The 23,880-nt window shown below is 43.6% G+C and overlaps 1 protein-coding gene across 6 annotated transcripts in view; it reads left to right on the plus strand.

The window, feature by feature from the left end:
• Nucleotides 1–23,880, plus strand: part of SMARCA2 (SWI/SNF related BAF chromatin remodeling complex subunit ATPase 2) — a 187,630-nt gene that overhangs the window by 21,321 nt on the left and 142,429 nt on the right. For 4 of the 6 annotated variants that reach the window (XM_074994827.1, XM_074994831.1, XM_074994829.1 and 1 more), the window contains 3 exons: nucleotides 528–657; nucleotides 19,965–20,294; nucleotides 21,811–21,918. In XM_074994827.1, the coding sequence (XP_074850928.1) occupies nucleotides 528–657; nucleotides 19,965–20,294; nucleotides 21,811–21,918 (568 nt within the window). The remainder of the gene's footprint in view (nucleotides 1–527; nucleotides 658–19,964; nucleotides 20,295–21,810; nucleotides 21,919–23,880) is intronic. The other 2 variants (XM_074994830.1, XM_074994832.1) reach the window with 1 other exon arrangement.

A 23,880-nucleotide genomic window follows, 5' to 3' on the forward strand; every position in this document is an offset into this window, starting at 1 on the left:
TTTGAGTGCAGCCAAAAGGAGGTTGCCTCCTGCAGTGGAACCTTTATGTTCAAATTGAAATGACATTTGGGTTATTTCATTATAGCACTCACTGAAAGAAATACACGGGTCTTAGTCCATCCTGAATTACAGGTTTACTTTTATAAGTGGCCTTTTTTTCAGCTTTATAAGATAAGGACCATCCAGATCAACTCTCTGATTGGATGGTACAGAGTATTACTTGTAGTGGTACTTGGAACTGCCCAGATAACTCAGTGGTTACTTGAAAGGGAAAGAAGGAGAGATAGGGAGGGGTCTTTCAGAGACCAACATCCTAGAGTTAATGGTCTCTTGCCCCAGAAGTCTAACTCTAGAACAGACTAGGGAGTGAGGGGGAAGCATCCCACTGGTTTTTGCAATAGGAAGGTGTAGATGTCTTTACTTATTTTAGTCTATTTTTATCTATTTGGATAAGCTTTTAACTTCTCTTGCTAGTTTGAAAATTCATAAAGAAATATCTGTTCATAAATCTCTTTTTAATTTTACAGTCACTTGATGGCTTGCATGAAAAAGGAATGGTTGAAGACATGCATTGTAGCTCCATGAAGAGTTCAAATATGAGACCACCTCACCCTGGAATGGGCCCACCACAGAGTCCAATGGATCAGCATAGCCAAGGTTAATACTTGTTCATGTGATGTGTTTTTTAGTTCCTTACAAGACATTCAGAGCCACCACTCGCTTGTGATGGGTTTCCCATTTTTCTTTTGCCAGTTTTCGCATGATGAATTGTGACTTTCTGAAAATTATTTAAAATTCTTTGTCCCTTGAGTGTTCAACTGAGGTCTGGTCGTTAAGATGTGGTTTTAGAACCTGGGAGACCTGGGTGGAATTCCCTGCTCTACCACAACTTCCTGGGTGACCATAAGCACATTCCTAAGGACAGTTCTGTGCTTCAACACCCCTTCAATAAAGTATGGTAGTGAAATGGGACTGTGTAATATCTGAGAGATACTGGAACGGCTTTTATTATATAACAGATGAAGCCATATTCTGGTGAGGACTGGATATAGGCAGTTGCCAGCAAACCTGTGATATTCTGGTGAGGACTGGATATAGGCAGTTGCCAGCAAACCTGTGCCTAGCAATGGACATGTAGATAACTGAAGATCAGAAGGATAGGATGTTTTTGCAATGGTCATGGAATTGTTTGGGGAGGGCTTTTTTCTTTTTGTCAGAGTTTGACTTTGTAACATATGATTTGCTTTTAGAAACTTGTGTGGTGGTTTCCTCAGCTCTGCCAACTTCTCAGTCCCCATCAACATGTGGCAGAGAAAAGAGACTGCCTACTCTGAACAGTTGTATGTAATAATTTAGTATTTAAATAGCATGTCATGATCAGGGTTGGAGCCCCACTGTGCTAGTCAACATAGAAACATAAGAGATGACCTCTGTGAGAAAATTGCTTACAGATTAAATGGGCAAGACAAACAAAGGATTGGGGAAGTGATTTGACTGAGGACCTTCTGTGTGACTGAATGAGCAGAGACTCAAACTCCTAGTTTATAGTCCAGTTCCCTCCACTGGACAACACTTGTCTCCCAGTTTCAGCCTGCAGCTAGTAACTAGCCTAAAACAAAACAGAGTGAGCTTTGTAAGGGCCAGGGCCTCCTTCAAATGTACACAGTTTCCACTGACCTGAGTGGAACACAAGATAGCAGATCTGACAGCATACAGTGATGTGAGTGGTGGGTGATTTTTTGGAGGCTGACAAATATGGGGGGAGAGAATCTCTTTTTTCATTGACTGTTTGGCTGCAGTCTTTGAACTTAACAAGGCATTAAGAGTATATGCATTAGCTAATAACATTTTATCCAGAAGTTGTGTTGCATGTAGCTGGTGAAGTTAGAATTAATTTGAAATCTTCCCAGTCAGACACACGTTTTGCAAACCGCAGAGACATTCATTCAAGTGCATGTAACACTGAAGTCAATAGAACTCTTTGTGCTTGCTGTTTAAACATTTATAAGTATTGTTGTAGTATCCCAGTCACTGGAGGTTTTTAAGAACAGGTTGGATCTGTCAAAGATGTTTGATTTATGTTTATGTTTACTTATGTAAAGGACTTTTGATTTATGTTCATGAAAAATACTTTTGCTTTATGTTTACCTAGTTCTTTCTCTGCCCAAGGTCTGGACTTTGATGACATCTTAAGGTCCTTTCCAGTCTTACATTTCTGTATTTGGTCCTAGTATTGGAGTGGTTAAAGTGATCTGAAGATCATCCACTTCATTGCATTTTCCTCTGAGGACCATTTTATAAGTTCTTACAGCAACTATGTCAACTTTTCTTCATCAGTTTTGAGCTCTGGCCTCTGAAATACCAGAGACCACCCGCTCCCTACATCATAGGACCTCATGGGGCATTGCTTTACTCAGGATGCCCATTGTAGACAGCATGCATACTAGCTGTGCCTGGAACCACTTGACCATATAGCTTCTCTGCTAATTTTTAATTCTTTTGGATGCCTGTTATCTGGTTTTATGGAAAATAAGTATTGTCAGATGAGATCAAAAGTTTTGTTTAATTCCACACACAAAACCAAAAATCTATATAAAAATAAAAACTATACAAAATACATACATAAAAAGTATACAAAAGTGTACAAAAATAAATCCTAATTGCTAGCTCATAAAAGTAAATTGTAAATGGAACCCCATGCTCCGAGTGTCTTTACCTTCTCTTTCTGAGTAGCTGGGAGTGGGTGGCAGGGGACAGAGTGACCTCTGAATCACCTGGCCTTGGCTAATGTTGAAAGACTGGATACTGAGATAAATAGAGCATTGGTTTATTCCAATATGAGAATTTTGATGGGTAATTGTCCTCTAATCTAATGTGATATTTCTAGTGGGGTCCCCCCCAGTGATCTGCTTTCAGCCCAATGCTGTTCACCATCTCCATCAATGATCTGGAAGAAAATATTATTGCTAGTTTAAAATTTACATTCCACAAACATAGTGGAATGATACATGATGAAGAGGAGAGGTTATTGATATGGGCTGATCTGAATTACTTGGGAAGGTGAGTTCATTTGAACGTGTAACCTTGCACTCGACTGTCTAACTCTAGGAGTAAAGTAGGCCACTGTAGGGGGTGTGAGGGAGGGTGACTGTATTCTGGAGTAAAGTGGTAATGAAAAGGAATGGGTGAGGTACCCAGTTGAAAGTGAGCTCTTAATATGATGCTGTAGCTAAGTAAAGGGCAAAATCAATCCTTTGATACATAAACAGGGAATATAAAACAGGTGTATCTTTATATACAACATTGGTATGGCTGTAACTGGAATAGTGTGTCCAATTCTGAAGTCAGCACTTCAAAAATGATGTGGAGAAAATAGGGTTCTGAAAAGAGCTATGAGAATAATCTGAAGGCTGTAAAAACATGCCTTCATATTTCAAAGAAACTTAAAACTCTGTCTATGAGCAGGCTAAGAGGTAACTTGATCATCCAAGTACCTACCTAGGAAGAAGATTTCTTGTAGTTGATACCTCTTTACTGCAGAAAAGCATAATGAGATTCAGTGGTTGAAGACTAAAACTAGACAAACTCATACTGTAAATAGGATTTGTAGAGCCCATTTTTTTCATATGTCAGTGATTTGTAAGCCTTTGCAATTTTTCATCTTCTTTTATGGTTGTGGGAAATTATGGGGGCCAAATTATTTAATGGCAGATGAGTTTCAAAAAGTAAAAGCTTTCAGCATTAAGATACAATGGCCGTGTCTACACGTGCACGCTTCTGCGAAGTAGCAGCGCCAACTTCGAAATAGCGCCCGTCACGGCTACACGTGTTGGGCGCTATTTCGAAGTTGAAATCGACGTTAGGCGGTGAGACATCGAAGTCGCTAACCCATGAGAGGATAGGAATAGTGCCCTACTTCGAAGTTGAATGTCGAAGTAGGGCACGTGTAGACGATCCATGTCCCGCAACATCGAAATAGCGGGGTCCGCCATGGCAGCCATCAGCTGAGGGGTTGAGAGACGCTCTCTCTCCAGCCCCTGCGGGGCTCTATGGTCACCGTGTGCAGCAGCCCTTAGCCCAGGGCTTCTGGCTGCTGCTGCTGCAGCTGGGGATCCATGCTGCATGCACAGGGTCTGCAACCAGTTGTTGGCTCTGTGAATCTTGTGTTGTTTAGTGCAACTGCGTCAGGGAGGGGCCCTTTAAGGGAGCGGCTTCCTGTTGAGTCCGCCCTGTGACCCTGTCTGCAGCTGTTCCTGGCACCCTTATTTCGATGTGTGCTACTTTGGCGTGTAGACGTTCCCTCGCAGCGCCTATTTCGATGTGGTGCTGCCCAACGTCGAAGTTGAACGTCGATGTTGCCAGCCCTGGAGGACGTGTAGATGTTATTCATCGAAATAGCCTATTTTGATGTCGCCACATCGAAATAAGCTATTTTCGATGTAGCGTGCACGTGTAGACGTAGCCAATGTGTCAATATCGCAAGTCATCATATACAAAGTAAATAGCTTTAAATCAAAGCTAAATTCTTAAGCAGATTTTTTTTTGGATATCTGTACATTTTTGTCCATGGACATGCCAGTTTGTCTGTATAGTGAAGTTGAAGTTTACTGACACTTACTGCTAAATTCAGTTCTTCCAAGACTAATTATAAATAGAGCAAAAAAAAATGGTCAGTGAGAGTAATTAACCAGTGGAAGATCTTGTGCAAAGATTAGATGAATTCTTCATTACTCGATCTTTAAACTAAGACTTGGGTATCACTCGGAAATAGTCTGTAGCCCATACAAAAGTCATGGGGTTGGAAAAATTACAGCATGAGGGTTTGATCTGTGCTGTGCATGAAATCCAACTGACTTTATCATGATGGTCCCTTCTGCCCTTAAAATCCACAACCACAAACTGGGAATGTGAGTAAGTGTTCAGGCACACAGTATACCGTATGTTTAAGTTTTTGAAGGGAGAAAATAAATAGATTTTATCCAGTGTTTCCCTTCTGACTACTATATTGAGTGCCAACAGTGACAGACACATAGGAGCTATGTCTACACTGGAGAGTTTGACAAAACTCATGGAACGTCCATGCTAAAAATGCATTCTGTTGACAATCTTCTGTCTCTCCCCTATGAGGCCAAACACCTTCCTCAACAGAATCTGTTGACAGAATAGCCACGTGAATGCTCCAGGGGGGCCTCTGTTGACAGACAGGGCTTCCAGGTCACCAAGCAGCCCTGTCTGTTGCACTTCTGTTTGGCTGTTCTGATGATCCACTCTCATGTGTGGCCATGGTCTGTCGTCAGAAGTCTTGTTGGAAGATATCTTCCACCAGTAACTTCTGTTAACAGATCACTGTAGTGTAAATGTAGCCAGGATGTGGTGTGGTGGTGTGCAACTTGTGGCCTAACTTGTGGTTCTAGGTGTGACCCGCAAGACCTTTTATTTACTGTTGTCCACAGGGAGAGTTGTCAGTTTCCACTGGTTTCTGTCCATAAACATTTTTTTCCTACTGGTATTACTGAAGTGGCATGTGCATAAAGCAAGGGCGCATGAAGTGAGCTTTTGTGCTGATTGCTATGGGAGCTGCGCACTCCTTCAACAGCCAATCAATGCTGCTATGTTTCAATCAGTATGCCCCTCAAATTCCAGGTATGCAAGTGCAGTTAGCAAAACTACCCTATTCTGGGAAACCATCCTGATTATGACAATCTTGTGGTCCGCTGAGATGAAGGCGGCACAGTCATATGGCCGCTTCAGTGGCCTCAGTTGTTTGTGGGCCTTACCCGAAGAAATGTACTTTCAAGTCCAGCACAGGCTGTTCATGTTAAATTAAATTAGCTTAATTGTCCAAACTTAAGGGGTTTTTTTTAAGTGTATTTTATTAGCTTGAAAGTGTTTTAGAAAAATATAACAATTGAGGGTGCAGAAAAGACAAAATGGATGTATAACGATTCACAGAATTGTAATATGTGACAAAAATGTGTGAGCAGATTAGGTATATGCATATGCAGGATGACAGTTGGAAAAATAACAGGTGACTCGCATGTGTAATTGAGGCAATTACATGCTTAATGCAAGCACGTAATTGCGTGCACAGTCTTGAAATCAAGTTCGGAATGTTTATTGGCCAGCAAAGGTTATTGTCAAGGCAGGAGATACAGGATTGTGGGAATAACATTTCTTACTCTAAGCAAGGAGAAGAGAACTGCCTTTTCTGTGTGTGTTGAACAAATCAAAAGCCATTCTACAAAGCTAAATCTTCAACTACTTTGAAACAGTAGATAGACTTTTATCAGCAGGATGTCAAAGTATTTGCAGATTACATCGATGGTGGCCAACCAATTCTAATGCAGAAGCCACTACAGTGAACTAGCCATATTGTTTTGAAAATATATTGATTATTTAAGCCAACTAGCCACACTCAGCCAGCCAAATAGCTATATGTGGCTAGTGTGCTGGAAACCACAGGATTACATGATACTTTTGTTTACTTTCAGTAGCTTTTCATTCTGTTTTAATATATTAATGCATTTCTCTTGCTTCATATTAAATGGAATTATATAAACAGCTACATTTAACTGAATGTAGACTGCTTTAACAATGTTCAGAAAGTATTTTAATGTAAGCAGGCAGTATTAATGTGGGCATTATACATGCTGGATTTTGTTTCAGATTGTTAAATTGCTAAATGGCACTATGTACAGAATGAAAATTAAGTCATCCTACTCCCACCCCTTCTCCACCTCTTTCCCCTCAGGAGGCAGAGGAAACCCTGAAGACTACCAGAGGAATCAAATAATTATGGCTTCTTTGAAAGGAGAGAAGTCAGAAGGCTAAAAATGGGCTTAAACATACAAACTATACATGCCTTGGTTACTGAGTGCCATAAACAAAATTATCAGAGTCAGTGAAAGCTAAGCCAATAGAAGAGAGTATTTTGTAAGTGCCCTGCTCACAGGTGATTAAATAACTCAAGTGCAAACATAAGCACTATCATATTTTTGACATTACCCATGGGATACAGGGTGAATCACTACTGTCCGCTTGTAGTGCAAGGGAGCTTTGTCTGTGTGTACTGTGAGAAGAGCCCAAAGCTCCCAGGTGCTGGCAATATAAAAGCCCCACTCTAGGGTGTGCAAGTCTGGCTTTTTCCCTGTGCAGGCAGTTTGCACATCACAGCCACTAGGCTTGCTAAATGAGTCCTTACTTCAGAGCAGAGGTAACCTATGGCAAAGTTTATGGAGCTAATTAGCCCCTAGTTTATTTCTCTGGCCCTGGGGCACAGGTCCCTCTCACCTGTCTATACAGCCCACTTCATTAGACTTAGATGCCTGGTCCCTTATATTCTGGATAGTCACACTACACACACCTTTGGTTCCTTCATGAAAGCAGTACTCCTCCCCATTCACTAAATTTACTTTCCTAACACATTGCATTTTGTCATGTGCATCATAAATCCAATTGGAAGGATTTTTTGGCAGATGAAAATAGATGTATAAGGATTGGAAATGTGGTTACAGATGAACAACAAATATCATCTAGAGACTATACTTATTAAAAAATTCCTTTCCTGTCTGATAAATTATTTCTCAACTAATGGTCACTCCATACAGTGCAGTTGAGACAGCCAAAATTCACTTTTCTTGACACTAATGGTGGCAGATTATCACCTCCTTAATGGACACTGCCTTGTATCCTTCAGTACCAGGATGTTTTGCTAACTTCGGTTAGCCGTGACCATTCCACAGTTCGTCTTTGGCTCTTTTGCACTTTGTAAAAGGCCCAACATCACACACTGTCTTCATGGTGATCACTTGGTTAGCGTGGGTCAAAAAAAGGTCAGTTATAGCTGTGAGAACTGCCTTCAGCAGCTTTATATCGGTGTTTTATATTACCTAGCCTATAGAATATTTTGTGCGCAAACCGCAAAAGCCAGGACAACTGGTAAATTCCCATCTTGTGGCAGAAACCATGTGTGGCCCCTTCAGTGAAATACCATGAAGATGGTGATCACAGGGGAATCATGCGCATCTGGGCATGCCTGGAGAAGATTTTGGGAATAGAGTTGTACTTGTGTAGCCCCTGCCTGTTGCCAGCACATCACCAGTGCTGAAGGGTTTTTTAGGTGGTACATTCGTACATTTTTTAGTCACCATGGTAGTCTTTTTGTTGTTCTAAATCTTGCCAAACTTTGGTTAATTTTCACCAAATCACCTGCCCTTTGGAGAATATTGATATTGGTTGCACTTTTCTTTGTGACCCTTCTATGGTGTATAAAGATAGGAAATTAGCAATTAGCTTAGATTATCCACCTGCTGCCCAACGTAAGCTTTTCCCTTACAGTGTAATTCTCCTTTCATAGTGCTTAAATGATTGATGCACTTGGGACTTCCACCCCATCCTTCAGCAGTTTCACAGGATTCAGTGTTAGCACCAGTAGTCTGGCCACATTCCAGTCGGGAAAATTTCATCTGTTACCGACCAAAAATGCTCCTTGTTACTTTAGTTGGCTAAGGCAGCGTTCCTAAACTGTGTTTGGTGCAACGTGAATCAGTGTTCCATGAAAAAAATTTGATGCTAATGATATTTTTTCTTCTAAAATATAAAATTGTGTGTATCAAAAATACTCAAAAATACAAAATCAAAATCAAAAAATACAAAAATACAAAATCAAAAATACAAAAGATATTTAATAGTATTTAGATAGTAGGCATATTAATATTTATAGTAGTAGGTAGTCCGTCATGTCCGATGATGATGTCTTGAGCTTGCACAGGCTCATTGGTTGTGGACTCGCATGTGGCTGAGGAGACCAAGCTTTGAACGGCATGGGCGTTCACAATGGGGGCAAGGAATTGTCCTGGCACTTTTGGTGTGGCTGCTGCTGTTGCTTTCTTCCTCTAACGAGCATCAATGAGGTGTATGCATCACTGCTCTTCAAAGAGCAGCCTGTTTGGTCTTTTGCATGCTGCTCTTGCTGATCTGGTTTTAAACCAGCATGAGCAATGTTGGCCTTCACGCAGTCTTTATGTCTCTTGCGAGGCCTACCTTGATTCCTTTTGCCCGGGGAGGGTTAACCGTAGAGGAGTTGCTTAGGGATTCTTGACTCCTCCATTCATATGACATGCCCTGTCCAGCGAAGCTGGGCTTTCAGAATCATTGCTTCCATGCTCGTGGTTCCTGCTCTGTCCAGGATTTCCAGGTTCGTAACTCTGTCCTGCCATCGAATGTGCATTATTGACCTCAGGCTACGTGTGTGGAAGCACTCCAGCAGTTTTATGTTTTCTGTACAAATTAATATTTATAATGCATTCATAATAGTATAGTTATTATGCGACTTGTGTCAAAACAGTCAGAGTCAGTTTGGATTGTTTTGGCACAAGTTGTGTTCAGAGAAATCACGTGACACTGCTCCTGATATGAGGATCCAACTCTCCAGCATTGTTCCTGTATTTAGTGGATTTCTTATCCAAAGATGCAAAAACACTCTTCCCATTAAAAAAAGTCAAATGTTACTCATTTTTTCCAGTAGTTTTCTGTAAACATAACAAATAAATATATAAAACCACAAAATTTAAAAATATTTTTCCATACCTAATTTGATTTGCATTTTTTTCCATAAAAATGTTTTGTAAGCTTTTAGGTAATGGATGGTTCAAATAGGAGAGGCAGACCCCACAGAGAATGGATTGATGATATAGTAGATTGGTGCAGAGTTAGTCTACAGAAGCTAAGCCACTCCGCACTCGACAGGGAAAGATGGAAGGAAATAACGAGAGAGGCATCAGATGCCAGTGGTCACTGAGCCCATGCTTAATGATGATCCATGAGTGTGGGGTTAAACCCTCCTCTGGGGAACCCCACCCCCAATCACATATCTGATGAAGTTGGTCTTTGCCCACAAAAGCTTATGCGCCAAAATATCTGTTAGTCTATAAGGTGCCGCAGGACTTCTTGTTTTTGAAGATGCAGACAAACTTGTCTACCTCTCTGATTTTTGAGCATTACGTGCAGCAATTTTTTCATATGAAACCCTCCACCTTACCTTCCTTCCCCCACCAGCATGTATGTGTTCTGTTGATATGTTCCAAGCCCAGAAGTGTTCCATGGCCAAATTAGTTTGGGAAATGCTGAGCTAAGGCATTCTGTACCACATATTCGGAACAGTTACGTACTATTGCTGTGCAGTGTAAAGCGCCTGATTTCTTTGGTGGCTGCTGTTTCATTGGTGGGTGGGGAGGGGAGTGGAGTATTATTGTCTCAAAATTAGCTCTTCATTTGAAATTAATTGCATTACTCCTAGATCAACACCCTCTTTTCCCCAAGCCAGGTGTACAATGAACATTTCTGTAAAAGTCTACCATTGATGTAGCCCTGATGCAGTTCCATCAGAGATAGCCAAGATGGTAGGGCAAGTGTCAAGGTGGTAAAAATGGTTCTTCTTCGAGTGGTCCATGGGTGGTCCGTGGGTGCTCCACAGTAGGTGTCGGGCTTGCCTGGCGCCGCAGATTGGAATTCTTCTAGCAGTTTCCACTGGATTGTGCATGTGCCGATGCACGCCGTTCCCTTGCACGCCCTTGGTCATGTGTGCGATCCGGTCCCCGCCAATTCCTTCTCAACTGCCAATGGCTGCAGAAGGAATCCGCTCCGGCTCTATAGCCTGAGACAGATAAGATAGTTGTTTTCCTGTTAGCTCGTTGTTTTTTTGCTATTGTTTAAAAAAAAAAAAAAAAAAAAAAAGATAAGAAGAAGCAACAAAAAAGCATACAAAATAGTAGAGAGAAGAGGAACGGAGGGAAGAGGAGCAGACAAAGAAGGCTGTTTAAGCCGTCCGCTACCTTGAGGGCCGTGAATGTTATTTGGGTTGTAGAACGCACTGATTAGTGGCTAAGTACCTGATTAACAGTAAAGACTCACCACAATGGCTTCCTTGGGGTTTAAGAAGTGTAAGTCATGCCGCGAGGCTATGCCGGCCTCTGATGGGCATAGTGAGTGCATTCGTTGCCTGGGGGAGTCCCATGTTACCCAGAAGTGTTCGCACTGCGCTAACCTTACAGCCAGGGCCAGGAAGGACAGAGAAATGAGGCTCAAAATGATCTTGTTTGATAAGGCCCTCCAGCCTGAGCCGCCGGAGAAGCCTCACACAGAAGGGCCCTCTGGGTCACATAAAAGGAAGGAGGCCTCTTTGACCCCCTCTGTGCAAAAGAAGAAGAAACTCTCCCCAGCTCGATCCTTGCCGGCGGTTCCAGCAAGCAGGACGAGCGGAATGCAGAGCCCTCAGCTGCGGGCTGATGAAAGCGGCAGCGCGAACACGGCCGGGGCCGGGCCTCCGACTATGCAGCAGTTGGCACGGAGGGCGCCGCAGGCGCTAGCGCGGTAAGTGCCAGAATCAGCGGCGCCGCCTCATGCAGCACCGGCTATCACAGCGCCGACGGTGCAGGGGCACCGAGCACGGGGCCCACCGGTGCCGGAGGAAGCTACCCGTGCAGCACTGCTGATGACGGTACTGAGCGTGGTGCTGACAGCGGGGCCAAGATCCCCGGCACGGGAGGGGGCGGCGCCCACCCTGCAGGGGCGGGAGAAGGGAGAAGGCTGGAGCCAAAACCCGGCACCCCAGTCCATCTCCAGACAGTGCTGCAATGCCCTTATCACCCAGCGCACCCCTCCCCCGCCCCCCGAGCTACACATGCCACATCGCCGGGCGGCAACTCCACCGGCTTATTTTGGACCTCCCTCTCCGTTCCTCCAACCACCTTCGCCGTGGCTCAGGCCACCTTCACCCTTTTTGGGCATGGATCCCTATGAGTACTATCACAAACCAGCTTCACCATTATCAGTGTCGTCACGGAGATCCCGTTCTCCCAGACATCATGGGTGCACTCTCCGATCGTGGTCCAGGTCTCCATCACCGGGCCCTTGTCCATGTTGTTATGGCCGTCCTTATCATACTGAACACCGACATCAGAGGTCTAGATTCAGGGGCAGATACCCTCCCACTCCTCACCAATACTCCCGTGTACACTCTTGCTTTGGGAGAGGAACGCAGCTGTCCCAGGGGGAATTAGGTCCAGAGTCCCGAGACTTTCCTTCACAGCCCACGAAGGAGCAAGCGTACCAGCGAACTCGGGAGCCAGAGGACTTGGGGGAGGTTTATCCCAGTGGTTCCTCCTCATCCTCCCCAGATGAGGCAGTTGTCCCTGGGGATGTCTCCCCTCCGGATGACCTTAAACAATTCCAAGAGCTGTTCAAAAGAGTAGCATACATGCAGGACATTCAAATAGCAGAGGTACAGGAGAAGCATCATAAACTCCTGAAAAATTTGAGACCCCCCGGCTTCATCTAAAATCGCTATCCCACTGGACAAAGCCATTATGGAGTCAGCCACTAACCTATGGCATACTCTGGCCTCTATTCCGCCTATGAACAAAAGGGCAGATAAGAAATACTTCGTCCCAGCCAAGGGCATGGAATTCCTGTTTAGCCACCCACAACCCAATTCTTTGGTGGTCGAATCATCCCAGCAGAGGTCGAAGACATCTCAGTACAAATCAGGGGGGTCAGATAAAGATGCTAAGAAACTAGAGCTGTTCGGCAGGAAGGTCTACTCCTCCTCTACCCTATTATTAAATGGCAAACTACGTGGCACATTTATCAAACCATAATTTTGACAATTACTCTAGACTCATCTCTCTCATGGATTCCCTTCCGGAGGACAAGAAACCAGTGTTAAAGGCGATTGTCCAGGAGGGCTACGCGGCCTCGCGAACGGGAGTTCAGATTGCCCTGGATGTGGCGGACACAGCGTCACGCTCAACAGCCGCAGCAGTGGTAATGCGTAGGGAATCCTGGCTCCAGACATCTGGTATCCCCAGAGATGTACAGGCAAAGATCGTGGATCTTCACTTTGACAAGCAAAAGCTGTTTGCAGAATCAACCGACTCGGTCCTCCACTCTAGCAAAGATTCGAGGGCCACACTTAAGACCTTGGGTATCTACACTCCTCCATACAAGAAAAAGAAATTCTATCCTCAGCAAAGGCGCTACGCTTACCAACCACAGTGCGCACAATATCGGCGAGGCTGTGACCAAGGGCGCCATCAACAGCAGCAGCAGTACAGGGCCCCCAGGCGACGTTCTCAACAAAGTTGTACAACCTCAGGGCAAGCCCAGAGGCAGCAAGTTTGACGGGTGTGTCGAGGACTTCACTATCAATACCATTGCTCAATGCCACTCTCACCTTATGTTCCATCATCGTCTCAAACCGTTCCATTCCCAATGGCAAACGATCACAACAGACAAATGGGTGCTGGAAATTATAGCCACGGGTTACACGATCCCCTTCCAGTCACTTCCACCAACGAAACCTCCCACCCGGCCTTCTCTCAGGGACCCTTCTCACGAGGCGAGGCTGAAGCAGGAGGTACATCACCTCATGTTCATAGGGGCGGTGGAAAGAGTGCTGGAACAATTCCAAGGGAAAGGTTTTTACTCACGCTACTTCCTAACAGAGAAGAAAACAGGAGGCTGGAGGCCGATTTTGGACCTACAGGGCCTCAACCGATACTTGCACAAGTAGTGCTTCCGGATGATTACAGTTGCCTCCACACTTACGGCACTGGACGATGGAGTCTGGTTTGCAGCCCTCGACTTACAAGGCGCTTACTTTCATATAACAATCCACCCGGCACACAGACGCTTCCTCCGTTTCACGGTCAGCGGGGAACATTTCCAATACAGGGTTCTTCCGTTCGGCCTATCCTTGGCACCCAGTGTCTTTATCAAAACCCTGGCAGTGGTATCAGCTTACCTGCACAGGCAGGGTGTGTTTATCTTTCCATATCTGGACGACTGCCTACTGAAAGGGGCCTCAAAGGCAGAGGTCCTACGCATGATACACATCACCGCGAACACGTTTACTTCGCTGGGCCTAGTTATCAACCTTGCAAAGTCAAAGACCGAACCCATGCAAAATATAGAGTTCATAGGGGCGTGCATAAACTCTATTGCATCAAGAGTATACCTGCCCGACGCCCGCTTCCGCACCATCAGATCCTTGGTGCAAGTCATGATGTACAGCCCCGCAGTGCTGGTCCTAACGTGCCTGCAACTGTTGGGGCACATGGTGGCCGCCACGTTTGTGGTACAGAATGCCAGGTTACACATGCGAAGCCTGCAGCATTGGCTGGCGAGTGTTTACAAACCGGCATCCCATACCGTCCACAGGGTAGTATCGCCCACGACAGAGGTACGGAAGTCGCCAGCGTGGTGGGCAGATCCCAAGAACCTGCTAGTGGGAGTGCCCTTCCACCAACCACAAATTTCCATTTTTCTTACAACCGACGCCTCCCACATAGGATGGGGAGCGCACATTGGCAGCAAGGTGATGCAAGGGCTATGGTCCCCCTTGAAACAGACACTGCAGATAAATATACTGGAGCTCAGAGCAGTGTTCAATGCGTGCAGACATTTTCAGAAATACCTGCACGGCAAAGTAGTTGGGATCAGTACCGACAATACCTCCACCATGTTCTACATCAATCGACAAGGAGGGGCACGGTCCTGTGCGCTATGCGCGGAAGCAGTCTGATTGTGGAATTGGTGCATTGCCAACAACATAACGTTGAAAGCCTCGTACTTGCCGGGCACCCACAACGTGAAGGCAGATCAACTGAGCAGGTGCTTTGCACTCACGCACGAATGGCAGATCCGCTCCGACCTGCTATGACGCATATTTCGCACCTGGGGGTTTCCCCAAGTCGATTTGTTTGCCACCCAGCACAACAAGAAGTGCCCTCAGTACTGCTCCAAAGCAGGAATAGGGCGGGGGTCCCTGGGGGGACGCCTTCATGATCTTACGGAAGGGCCCTCTACTGCACGTGTTTCCCCCCACAACACTTATCCACAAGGTTCTGCAGAAAGCCCGAAGGGAGAGAGCTCGTATGATACTCATAGTTCCAACTTGGGACCGACAACAATGGTTTCCCTTGCTTCTGCGCATGTCGGATCGTCCACCACTCCCCGTACTGGTAGCACTGGACTTACTCACGCAGGCTCAGGGGTCCTTAGTGCACCCGCACCCTCAGGGACTACGTTTACAAGCATGGTTAATCCATGGCTCAGCGCCTTAGAGAGCACGTGTACAGAGGGAGTAAGACAAGTCTTAGAGTGTAGCCGAAGGACCTCCACCAGGAGGACTTACAAACAGAAATGGACACGCTTTGCTGCCTGGTGCTCTGCCAAACAGTTAGCTCCTCTTGATGTTCCTATAACTGTAATTCTAGAATACCTGCTGGACCTCAAACGAGACGGGCTCTCTCTATCCTCGCTAAACGTCCACCTCGCAGCTATATCAGCTTTTCGGCACAAAGAGGAAGGGCCCACCGTATTTGCCCATCCTATCATCACAAGGTTCTTGAAGGGGCTTATAAACCTGTACCCTCCTCGAAAACTGCTACCACCGTTGTGGAGTTTGGACTTGGTACTCCACACGTTATCGGGACCACCCTTCGAACCATTAGCCACGGTACCCCTCCGACTACTTACCATGAAAACGACCTTCCTTCTTGCGATTGCATCAGACCACAGGGTGAGCGAGCTCGCAGCAGTGATGGCAACGCCACCCTGCACAGTATTCTCAAAGGAGGCGGTGATCTTACAGTTACACCCAGCCTTCGCTCCGAAAGTTTCCTTGGAGTTCCACATTAACGCACCAATGGTATTACCCTCGTTTTACCCAAAGCCTCACAGCTCCAGCAAGGAGGCGCGCTTGCATCTCCTAGATGTGAGGAGGGCGTTAGCCTTTTTCATAGACAGAACTAAGTCCTTCCGGAAAACAGACAGGCTTCTGGTGTCTCTTGCTCCCAGGTCAAAAGGGGAAGGCCTCTCTTCCCAGAGAATTTCAAAGCACATTGTGTCCTGTATAAAACTGTGCTATGAGCTTCGAAAGACCCCTTTGCTAGCCCCACCTAGGGCTCACTCCACCAGAGCGGTGGCGGCATCAACGGCCTTCTTCAAGGGAATCGCATTGAAAGACATTTGTAGAGTGGCGACTTGGTCATCCTACGACACCTTCGCCAAGCATTATGCCCTGCATTGGGTGTTCGATGAGGATACCCGTCTGTCGATAGCAGTCCTTTCGGGGGCAAGCTGCACATGAATCGAATACCCACCTCCTTACTTGGGGTTACTGCTGGGTAGTCACCTACTGTGGAGCACCCACGGGGACCACTCGAAGAAGAAAGAGAAGTTACTCACTTGTAGTAACGATGGTTCTTCGAGATGTGTCCCCATGGGTGCTCCACTACCCCTCCATCCTCCCCGCTTCGGATCTCTGTCTGGTGTTTTTTCAGGAGCATCCGAGGCGGTTGGTCAAGGAACTGGCGGGGACCGGATCGCGCACATGACCGAGGGCGCGCAAGGGAGCGGCGCGCATCGGCGCATGCGCAATCCAGTGGAAACTGCTAGAAGAATTCCGATCTGTGGCGCCGGGCGAGCCCAACACCTACTGTGGAGCACCCACGGGGACACATCTTGAAGAACCATCGTTACTACAAGTGAGTAACTTGTCTTTCTGAGCCCATGTGTTATGGATGACACAGTGGTAACAATACTCACCATTGATGCAATCAGTAGAGTTGCACAGATGTTAGAATGACGATGGGAAACTTTCAGGAAAGAACTTACTTGACACAGCCTCAGGCCTTTTTGAATTCCTTCCTTTCTTTGGCATTGCCATGTTTCAAATACTGTGGTTATCAGTTGAATCTCTTTCACTTGTAATCTAGATAAGATACTCAGTTTATTCAGACTTTCCTCAAAGTCTCTCTTCTCTATTATGTATATTTGTATTATTGTTACTACAATACAGGTAAAACAGAACAGCAGTCATGTAGCACTTCAAAGACTAACAAAATGATTTATTAGGTTATGAGCTTTCGTGGGACCGACCCACTTCCTCAGATCTATATAATTTCTGTCCAGACCCACATATATAACACAGAGATCCAAAAGAATTGCAGTAAAAACCGACAAATGAAATGCATGAGCCCCCACCCCCTCACTCCCCTCCTTCAGTTCATGTATTTGATTTGTTAGGTTTTATTGTTGTTTTTTGGACCTCTGTGCTGTATATTTGGGTCTGAACTGGAAATTATACAGATCCGAAGAAGTGGGTCTGTCCCACAAAAACTTATCACCTAATAAATCATTCTGTTAGTCTTTAAAGTGCTACATGACTGCTGTTTTGTTTTGTTAAGGTACAGACTAACATGGCTACCTCTCTGTTACTATCTAATACAGACAGGGTATATTGATTTTTAAATTGGCAAGCAGGAAATTTAATGATTTTTTAAAATCTTATTTTTCACATTTGTATTTTAATTATTTATCTAAACAATGGCTCATTTTCGTTGGTTGATGAACGTCTTAAAAGAGGTTGATTTGCAGTCAACTATAGCATTTACTCTTGTGGTAGTTCTTTTTGATAAGCAGCAGGATACACTACAGGAGTGATCCCTCTAATTTTTTCCATCCTTGGATAGAATAAATTTTGTTTTGTGCACCAAGGCTTGTGCAAATGTGCACCACTCAAGCAAACACATTAGCAGAGCCCCCAGTGTGGGTGATGTGGGCACTCTGCTAATCAGGTGGACAGCTCCTGGGTGGCTGCCCAAGTGCTTAGCTTACAGGGAACACGGCACTACAGTCCTAGGTAATTATTTAAACAAAGTTTAATATGCGTTTATTGAGTCTATAATGTGGCAGTTTGACTACTTGCTGCCTCCTGAGCAACCCTATCTAGGGTCATTCCACCTTTACTTCCCTTTCACGTTGGTCCCTTTAAGAACTCACTCACTAGTGACCTGACTCAAACCCTTTGATTTACTCTTCTCCCGTTCACCTCAGGCTGGCAAGAGAGTTTGTCAAAAAATAGAACTCCATAGTTCAAAACAAACACATGGCTCATCTCTTTGCTAACTCCCACTCATAGGTTTTACCTTGCTGGGGCTCTCTGCAAGTGCCAGACTTGCTTCTCACTGCTGCTTTTCTAGCAGCTCCACACAGTCTCTTGAGCGCTCCCCACTAGCTGCCAGACCACTTGCTTTTGATCATGCCCACCCACCCTTGGCTTTCTGAGATCTTTTATATTGTTTGATATCAGAATCACTTGATTCCTCTCTCAAGCGGGCTTAGGCCTAGGCATTCCGACTTGTAGGCAGGACACTTGCTTACATGAAGTGCTAACAGTAGTCAGAAAATTGGCAAATTGTTTCTGGTTACCATGGGCCGGATTTTCAAGGGTATTTAGGTGGCTAAAGGTGCAGCTAGGAGCCCAGTGGGATTTTCAGAAACGCTTAATTGAGGTAGGTGCCTCACTCCATGAAATCAAAGCAACTCTGCCAGCCATTGCTTTACAAATCTGAAAGCCTTGGTGCCACTTTTCCACTTTTCAGAGGTGATCTGAGATACATAAATGATATTTGTACACTGCAAACCAAACCCACACTTCAGAGGTGGGAACAGAATACACGTAGGCTGTGTCTACACTGTAAAAATAACTTCGAAGTTGCTTACTTAAAAGTATAGCATTTACACACACCCTCCTTCAAAGTTAAACTTCGAAGTAGGGCACTAGGGAATGGAGTAAGGACTTTGAAGTTGGGCTCCCTGATTCGAAGTTAACTTCGAAGTAACGGAAAATGTGTGTAGACTCTCTGCTCTCTCTATCTATGTAGTGCCTAACTTTGAAGTTAACTTCAAAGTTAGTTCCTATTGTAGACGCACCCCATGATGTACCCCCTTTCTCCAGCTCTGGGCTTTTTCTGTCAGATCTTTTACAGAGTACCAACACCTCCAGAGGTTTTTTCAAAATTTAAAGTCTTTATTCAGAAATGATTCATGCAGTTATTCCAGATAGTGAGGAATATTGAGTATTATTTTGTCAAACTTCAGCCTTTAATTAGCATAATTTGGACCACTTGTATCTAACTACTGAAGGATGGTTTAGGCCTTGTCTGCATTGCAGTTACTGTGCTGAAGCTTTCATGCCCCTAAGTACAGCAAGTTTCACTGCTGTAACTTGCCAATGTAGATAGACTCCCAGCCCTGGGAGCTACACCTCTGGTACAGGTGGTTTACTAAATCCCTCAGAGAACTCTCCCACTACTGAAACTGTGACCACATTGTTGCGTTAAAGTGTTCCTGTGGCAGTGCTTTAATACTGCAAGTATGGACAAAGCCACACTGTTCTTATAATTTTCTGTTTTTATTGCTGTGTTTGAAAGATATTTTTAAGGAATGTCTAGAACAATGGACAGTTGCTTCTTTTCAGGGAGATGTGCATACGTCAAAACAAATAAACATTGTGAAATCTGCATAAATTGCACAATGGACAAACATCAAAAATCTTCCCTCATGAAAATTTCCCCCACCTGTGTAGTTAGATTGTGCCCGATCATGATGGTTGGAGTTCCCATGTTGTTTGGAGGTACTGTATTTATGATGGCTGCATGGGGTAGCTGGGTTAGTCTGTAGCTTCACAAATAAACAGGCCTGTGGCACCTTTGAGACTAACAAACGTATTAGGACATGAGGTATTGTGGGTAAAATGCACTTCCTCAGATGAAGCCATGGGTTTTAACCACGAAAGGTCATGACCCAAAACATTTGTTAGTTTCTAAGGTGCCATAGGATTGTTTATTTGTGTTTATGGTGGACGGTCTGGTGTTAGAAGCCTTCTCCAAAAACAAGGGTTATTGTTTTTAAAAAAGACATGAATCATGATGCAAGAATAGTTTTGGCCTGTCTTGTCCTGAGGAACTCCAGATTGCCATTTCTGTCTTCACAAAAATATTGCTATAATAACTAATGAGAAAACGTACATGATTTGGGTATTCATAAGGGTAAGAAATTTTGTGACTTGTGACTTAATTAACTGGGAAAGTAAATTTGTGATCCTCCAATTGTTCCAGGTTATATGTCTCCTCACCCGTCTCCTTTGGGAGCACCTGAACATGTGTCCAGCCCGATGTCTGGAGGGGGCCCAACTCCACCCCATATGCCCCCAAGTCAACCAGGACCTATGATACCAGGAGACTCGCAGGTTATGAGCCAGCCCAATAGAGGTCCTTCACCTTTTAGCCCTGTCCAGCTGCACCAGCTCCGGGCTCAGATTCTAGCTTACAAAATGTTAGCTAGAGGCCAGCCTTTACCTGAAAACCTCCAACTTGCTGTTCAAGGGAAGAGGACGTTGCCTGGGATTCAGCAGCAACAGGCTTCTGCTAACTACAGCAGGCTGCCTGGTGAGTAAATGTGGGCGACAAAGCATGGGTCATAGTCTACCATAAGTTAGAGCAATGACAAGCCATCAGCTATTGGTGATAGTGTGCATACATTTGAGGGCCAGATTCTAGTCTCAATATGAACAACAAACTTCAGCTTTATAGGGGGTGGACATACAGAGTGGCATAAAACCATTGCATTAAAAACGCACTGTAAACTTGAAATCAGGTCAATTAAAATAGAATTGCATGTATGTATTTCAGCTGCCCCACGTATCCTCTACCATTTTTGTGATGTTAAAGAATAATCATAGTTTTATTGTTCTCTTTTAAGTGCTTTTATTCCACCCTTAATGAGGTACATAAAAACTGACTTAAAAAAACCCACAAGGAGAAACTGACTATGTAAGAGAAACAGTAAAAATTGGCTATATGCAGTGCTGAGAAATGCACTAAGTAAACTGAAGAACATAAGATTTTTTTCATTTTTCCTCGTGATTGTAGATGTTGCAAGTAGCATAGTAGATAAACACTTTTTAGACATAAGCGTGTTTTTTGTTTCTTAAACTGTGAACCTTTAAACATACTTGCTGCAGAAAAAACCTTTATGTTTTTGGAACAGGGTTTTGCTTAAAATGCATCAAGTCTGGAGTGTGGGTTTTTTTCTGTTTGTTTTATTTTGTTTGTAATTCACATACTGAAAAAGTGTGTGGTGATGGTCCATCATCAGCACTCTTCCCATCCTCCCTCATTCCACGGGGGAAAACAAAAAGTTTATCTGCCCAAGTTTGTGTGCATTTGTTCATAATAGCTATATCCTGGATGTAACCTGTATGTATTTTTAGCTGTACATAATTTTTGGGGCTTAGAAGTCCTTAAGACTTAGTGTTGCCTTATGAAAAAGAAAATTTCATTTAGAGACAGTTTTAAGTGTAATTTATGGATTACTTTTGTGTTTCTCTCTCTCTTCTTATCTGGGCTATGACAACTTAATCTCTGTTTTTAAAGAATGAATCTCTTCCTGCTGTTTATTACCCACCTGAAGAAGTAATCCTCTGTTGATGGCATTGTAGTGTCTACTAAACAAAGGATTTTGATTTCAAGCAGGGAATAATAAGCAAGAATAGATTTCAGAAAATGCAGATTTTTAAAGCATTAAAGATTTCCATGAACTCTCTGTTGATAAAATAAGTTCTTGTTTGCCTTACGTGCTAGTCTTATAAAACTGATCCCAAAGCACTTCTCTTTAGTTAAAAGCTTGGGGTTAAAATTATCCCATTTTTCTTGTTAATAACAATTCTAGTAATATTGCTGGTCACCGTATTTCAGTGCATGTGACTTTGTCTTCCACTCTTTTTTAAATAGACTTCTTTTAAATGCACTCCATTACATTTATCTTTCACACAGCTGAATCCACTTAAATCTGTATTTAATGCCCTCAAACTGTTGGCATAAATAGACTCGTGTGCCAGAAAGTGGAGTGATTTGTGAATGCATAGAAATCCTGTGTATTTTAATAAGTTTCTTTCTTGTTGAGTTTTAGGTATTGGAGCACATTCGATTACTGGTCCTGCAGCTGGGCCAGGACCTGCATCAGGAGTGCCAGGACATGCAGCTGCTATGACCCCTAAACCTTGGGCAGAAGGTAGAGGAGAGTCTACAAATAATTTTGTACTACATGGTTAAACTAGTGTAAAGAAGGCCTGGTATAAACTTTGATTTGCCTCACATGTAAATATCAAGGAGAGTCCTATAAATGATCAGGCCAGGAATGACTTGGGCAGATGAAATTGTTGCTGCTGTTAGGCAGCTTGAACATGAAGCCACACTCTACAATCAGAATGAACTGGATAACTCCTGGAGTGATAAGCATAAAACCTGATAAATAGGTAGTTACATTCTGAGCATGCTTAATTGCAGCAAGCCCTTCTGGCCATTTTTCTGGCTGCTGTAAACAAAAGTTTTCACACGGTCAGTAAAATTAGCCTTGCATTGTTTAAAAAATACTAATTTTTAAAATACAATTTGGTTTTCAGACATTAGAGAACAATGTTAAACTGTACTCCTGGTTAATCTGCTTTATAATGTGACCTTCTGGGAATATATTTAAAAACTGTTTTGGCTTCCCTTCGCTCCCTCATGCTTGAAAATGGAGTAAAAGAGGCAAAGTGTTGGGACAAACTGAGAATATCAGTTTAGTAGTAAATCTTCCCATTGTCTGGAGGAGTTTTGTTTGAAAATTAATTTTTTTTTAATGCAGACACTGACATAGTACAGAGTTCTGCTATTAAAATGTCCTTATTTTAGATCAGTATTTAGAAAATTAAATCTTGAAGGAAATAGGGACTTAAATGATGGTTAGCTGTCCTGAAAAGAAAAGTCATCTGATGATGCTTATTGCTGTCTCGGGGGAAGAAAAAAAAAAAGAGATGAAATACTGCTATCTAGGCAGTAGTAGCAATGCATTTCTTTGAGTACTCCAATAAACTGTTACCAAATAGCCTTGGGTAGGGTGGTGAAGATGAGCATAATTTAATTTTTAGAATTAGTAAGATCAAGAATTCTTCTGTCAGGGGCTCCATGTGAAACAGAAAGTAGATGGAAGTTTTTGTGTTAATAATTTTTCTGTTTCTTTTATAATTTGTCTCTCCTTGAACCTAAACCTTTGTAGTATTTGTCTTTTCTACAGCTCTTTTCTTCTGAGGGGGACAGGGTCACTGGGAAAGATGTGCCTGTCTACTATATTTGCTGTGGATTTTGATTTGAAGTTTTGTCTTTCTGAAGTCTATGTTGGCCTGTGTTAGTTTTATGGTGTCAGAGGAAATTTTTCTTTGTGGTGAGAGTCTTGAGAGCCTGAATACTGGAAATAGTGTTTTGAAATCCTGAAATACCAGAATCGACATGATGCCAAACCTACATTTCAACAACCTATGTTCCATATTCCTTGCCCAGAGTGTTGTGAAGGTGTTCGAATGGCAGATGGTGAGCTCTAAATATGAGCCATCTTCTCCAAATGAATTTTGAATCCTGGGTCTGAAGTAAATTGATCCTGGGATTCAGGACAGATTCTAAAATTGAATTTCATCAATTTAATTATTAATAATTAAATAACCTTGGCCCTAACACAACTAATAATCTCCTTGAAGAAATACAGTGACAGCTTTATTTCTGCATATATCTTTTGCTCTCAGTATCTCCCACATCTCCATCAAATCAGCAACTACTCGTCCATGCACAGAGGACCATAAGCTGGAGCATTTCCCTGTCTATCTCTGTTGGATGCTACATTTGTGTTAAGTGATGCATTTAATTTTGGAACTAAGGAGCGGGCTACAGTTTAGAAGAAAAATCCAGCACCCAATATTTGAAATACTTATTTACATACTAGTAAATTAACCCAGGGTGGCTTGGGTATTTAAGTGAAATAAGCTGTTTTTTTTTCCAGTTTGGAAAACAAAGGAAAAAGGATATGTCTTATGCAAATTATTGGGGGCTAATTGTATGGAAACAGCAGGGGTAGAGGGGCACTTACCTCTCTGGGCAGGATGGAGAGCCCTGTCTCCAAGTGGCCACTGTTTTGCTGATGTAGCTGCCCCCAGTAGTCACT

Source organism: Carettochelys insculpta, chromosome 5, assembly GCF_033958435.1.
Source record: "Carettochelys insculpta isolate YL-2023 chromosome 5, ASM3395843v1, whole genome shotgun sequence".
Lineage (NCBI taxonomy): Eukaryota > Metazoa > Chordata > Testudines > Carettochelyidae > Carettochelys > Carettochelys insculpta.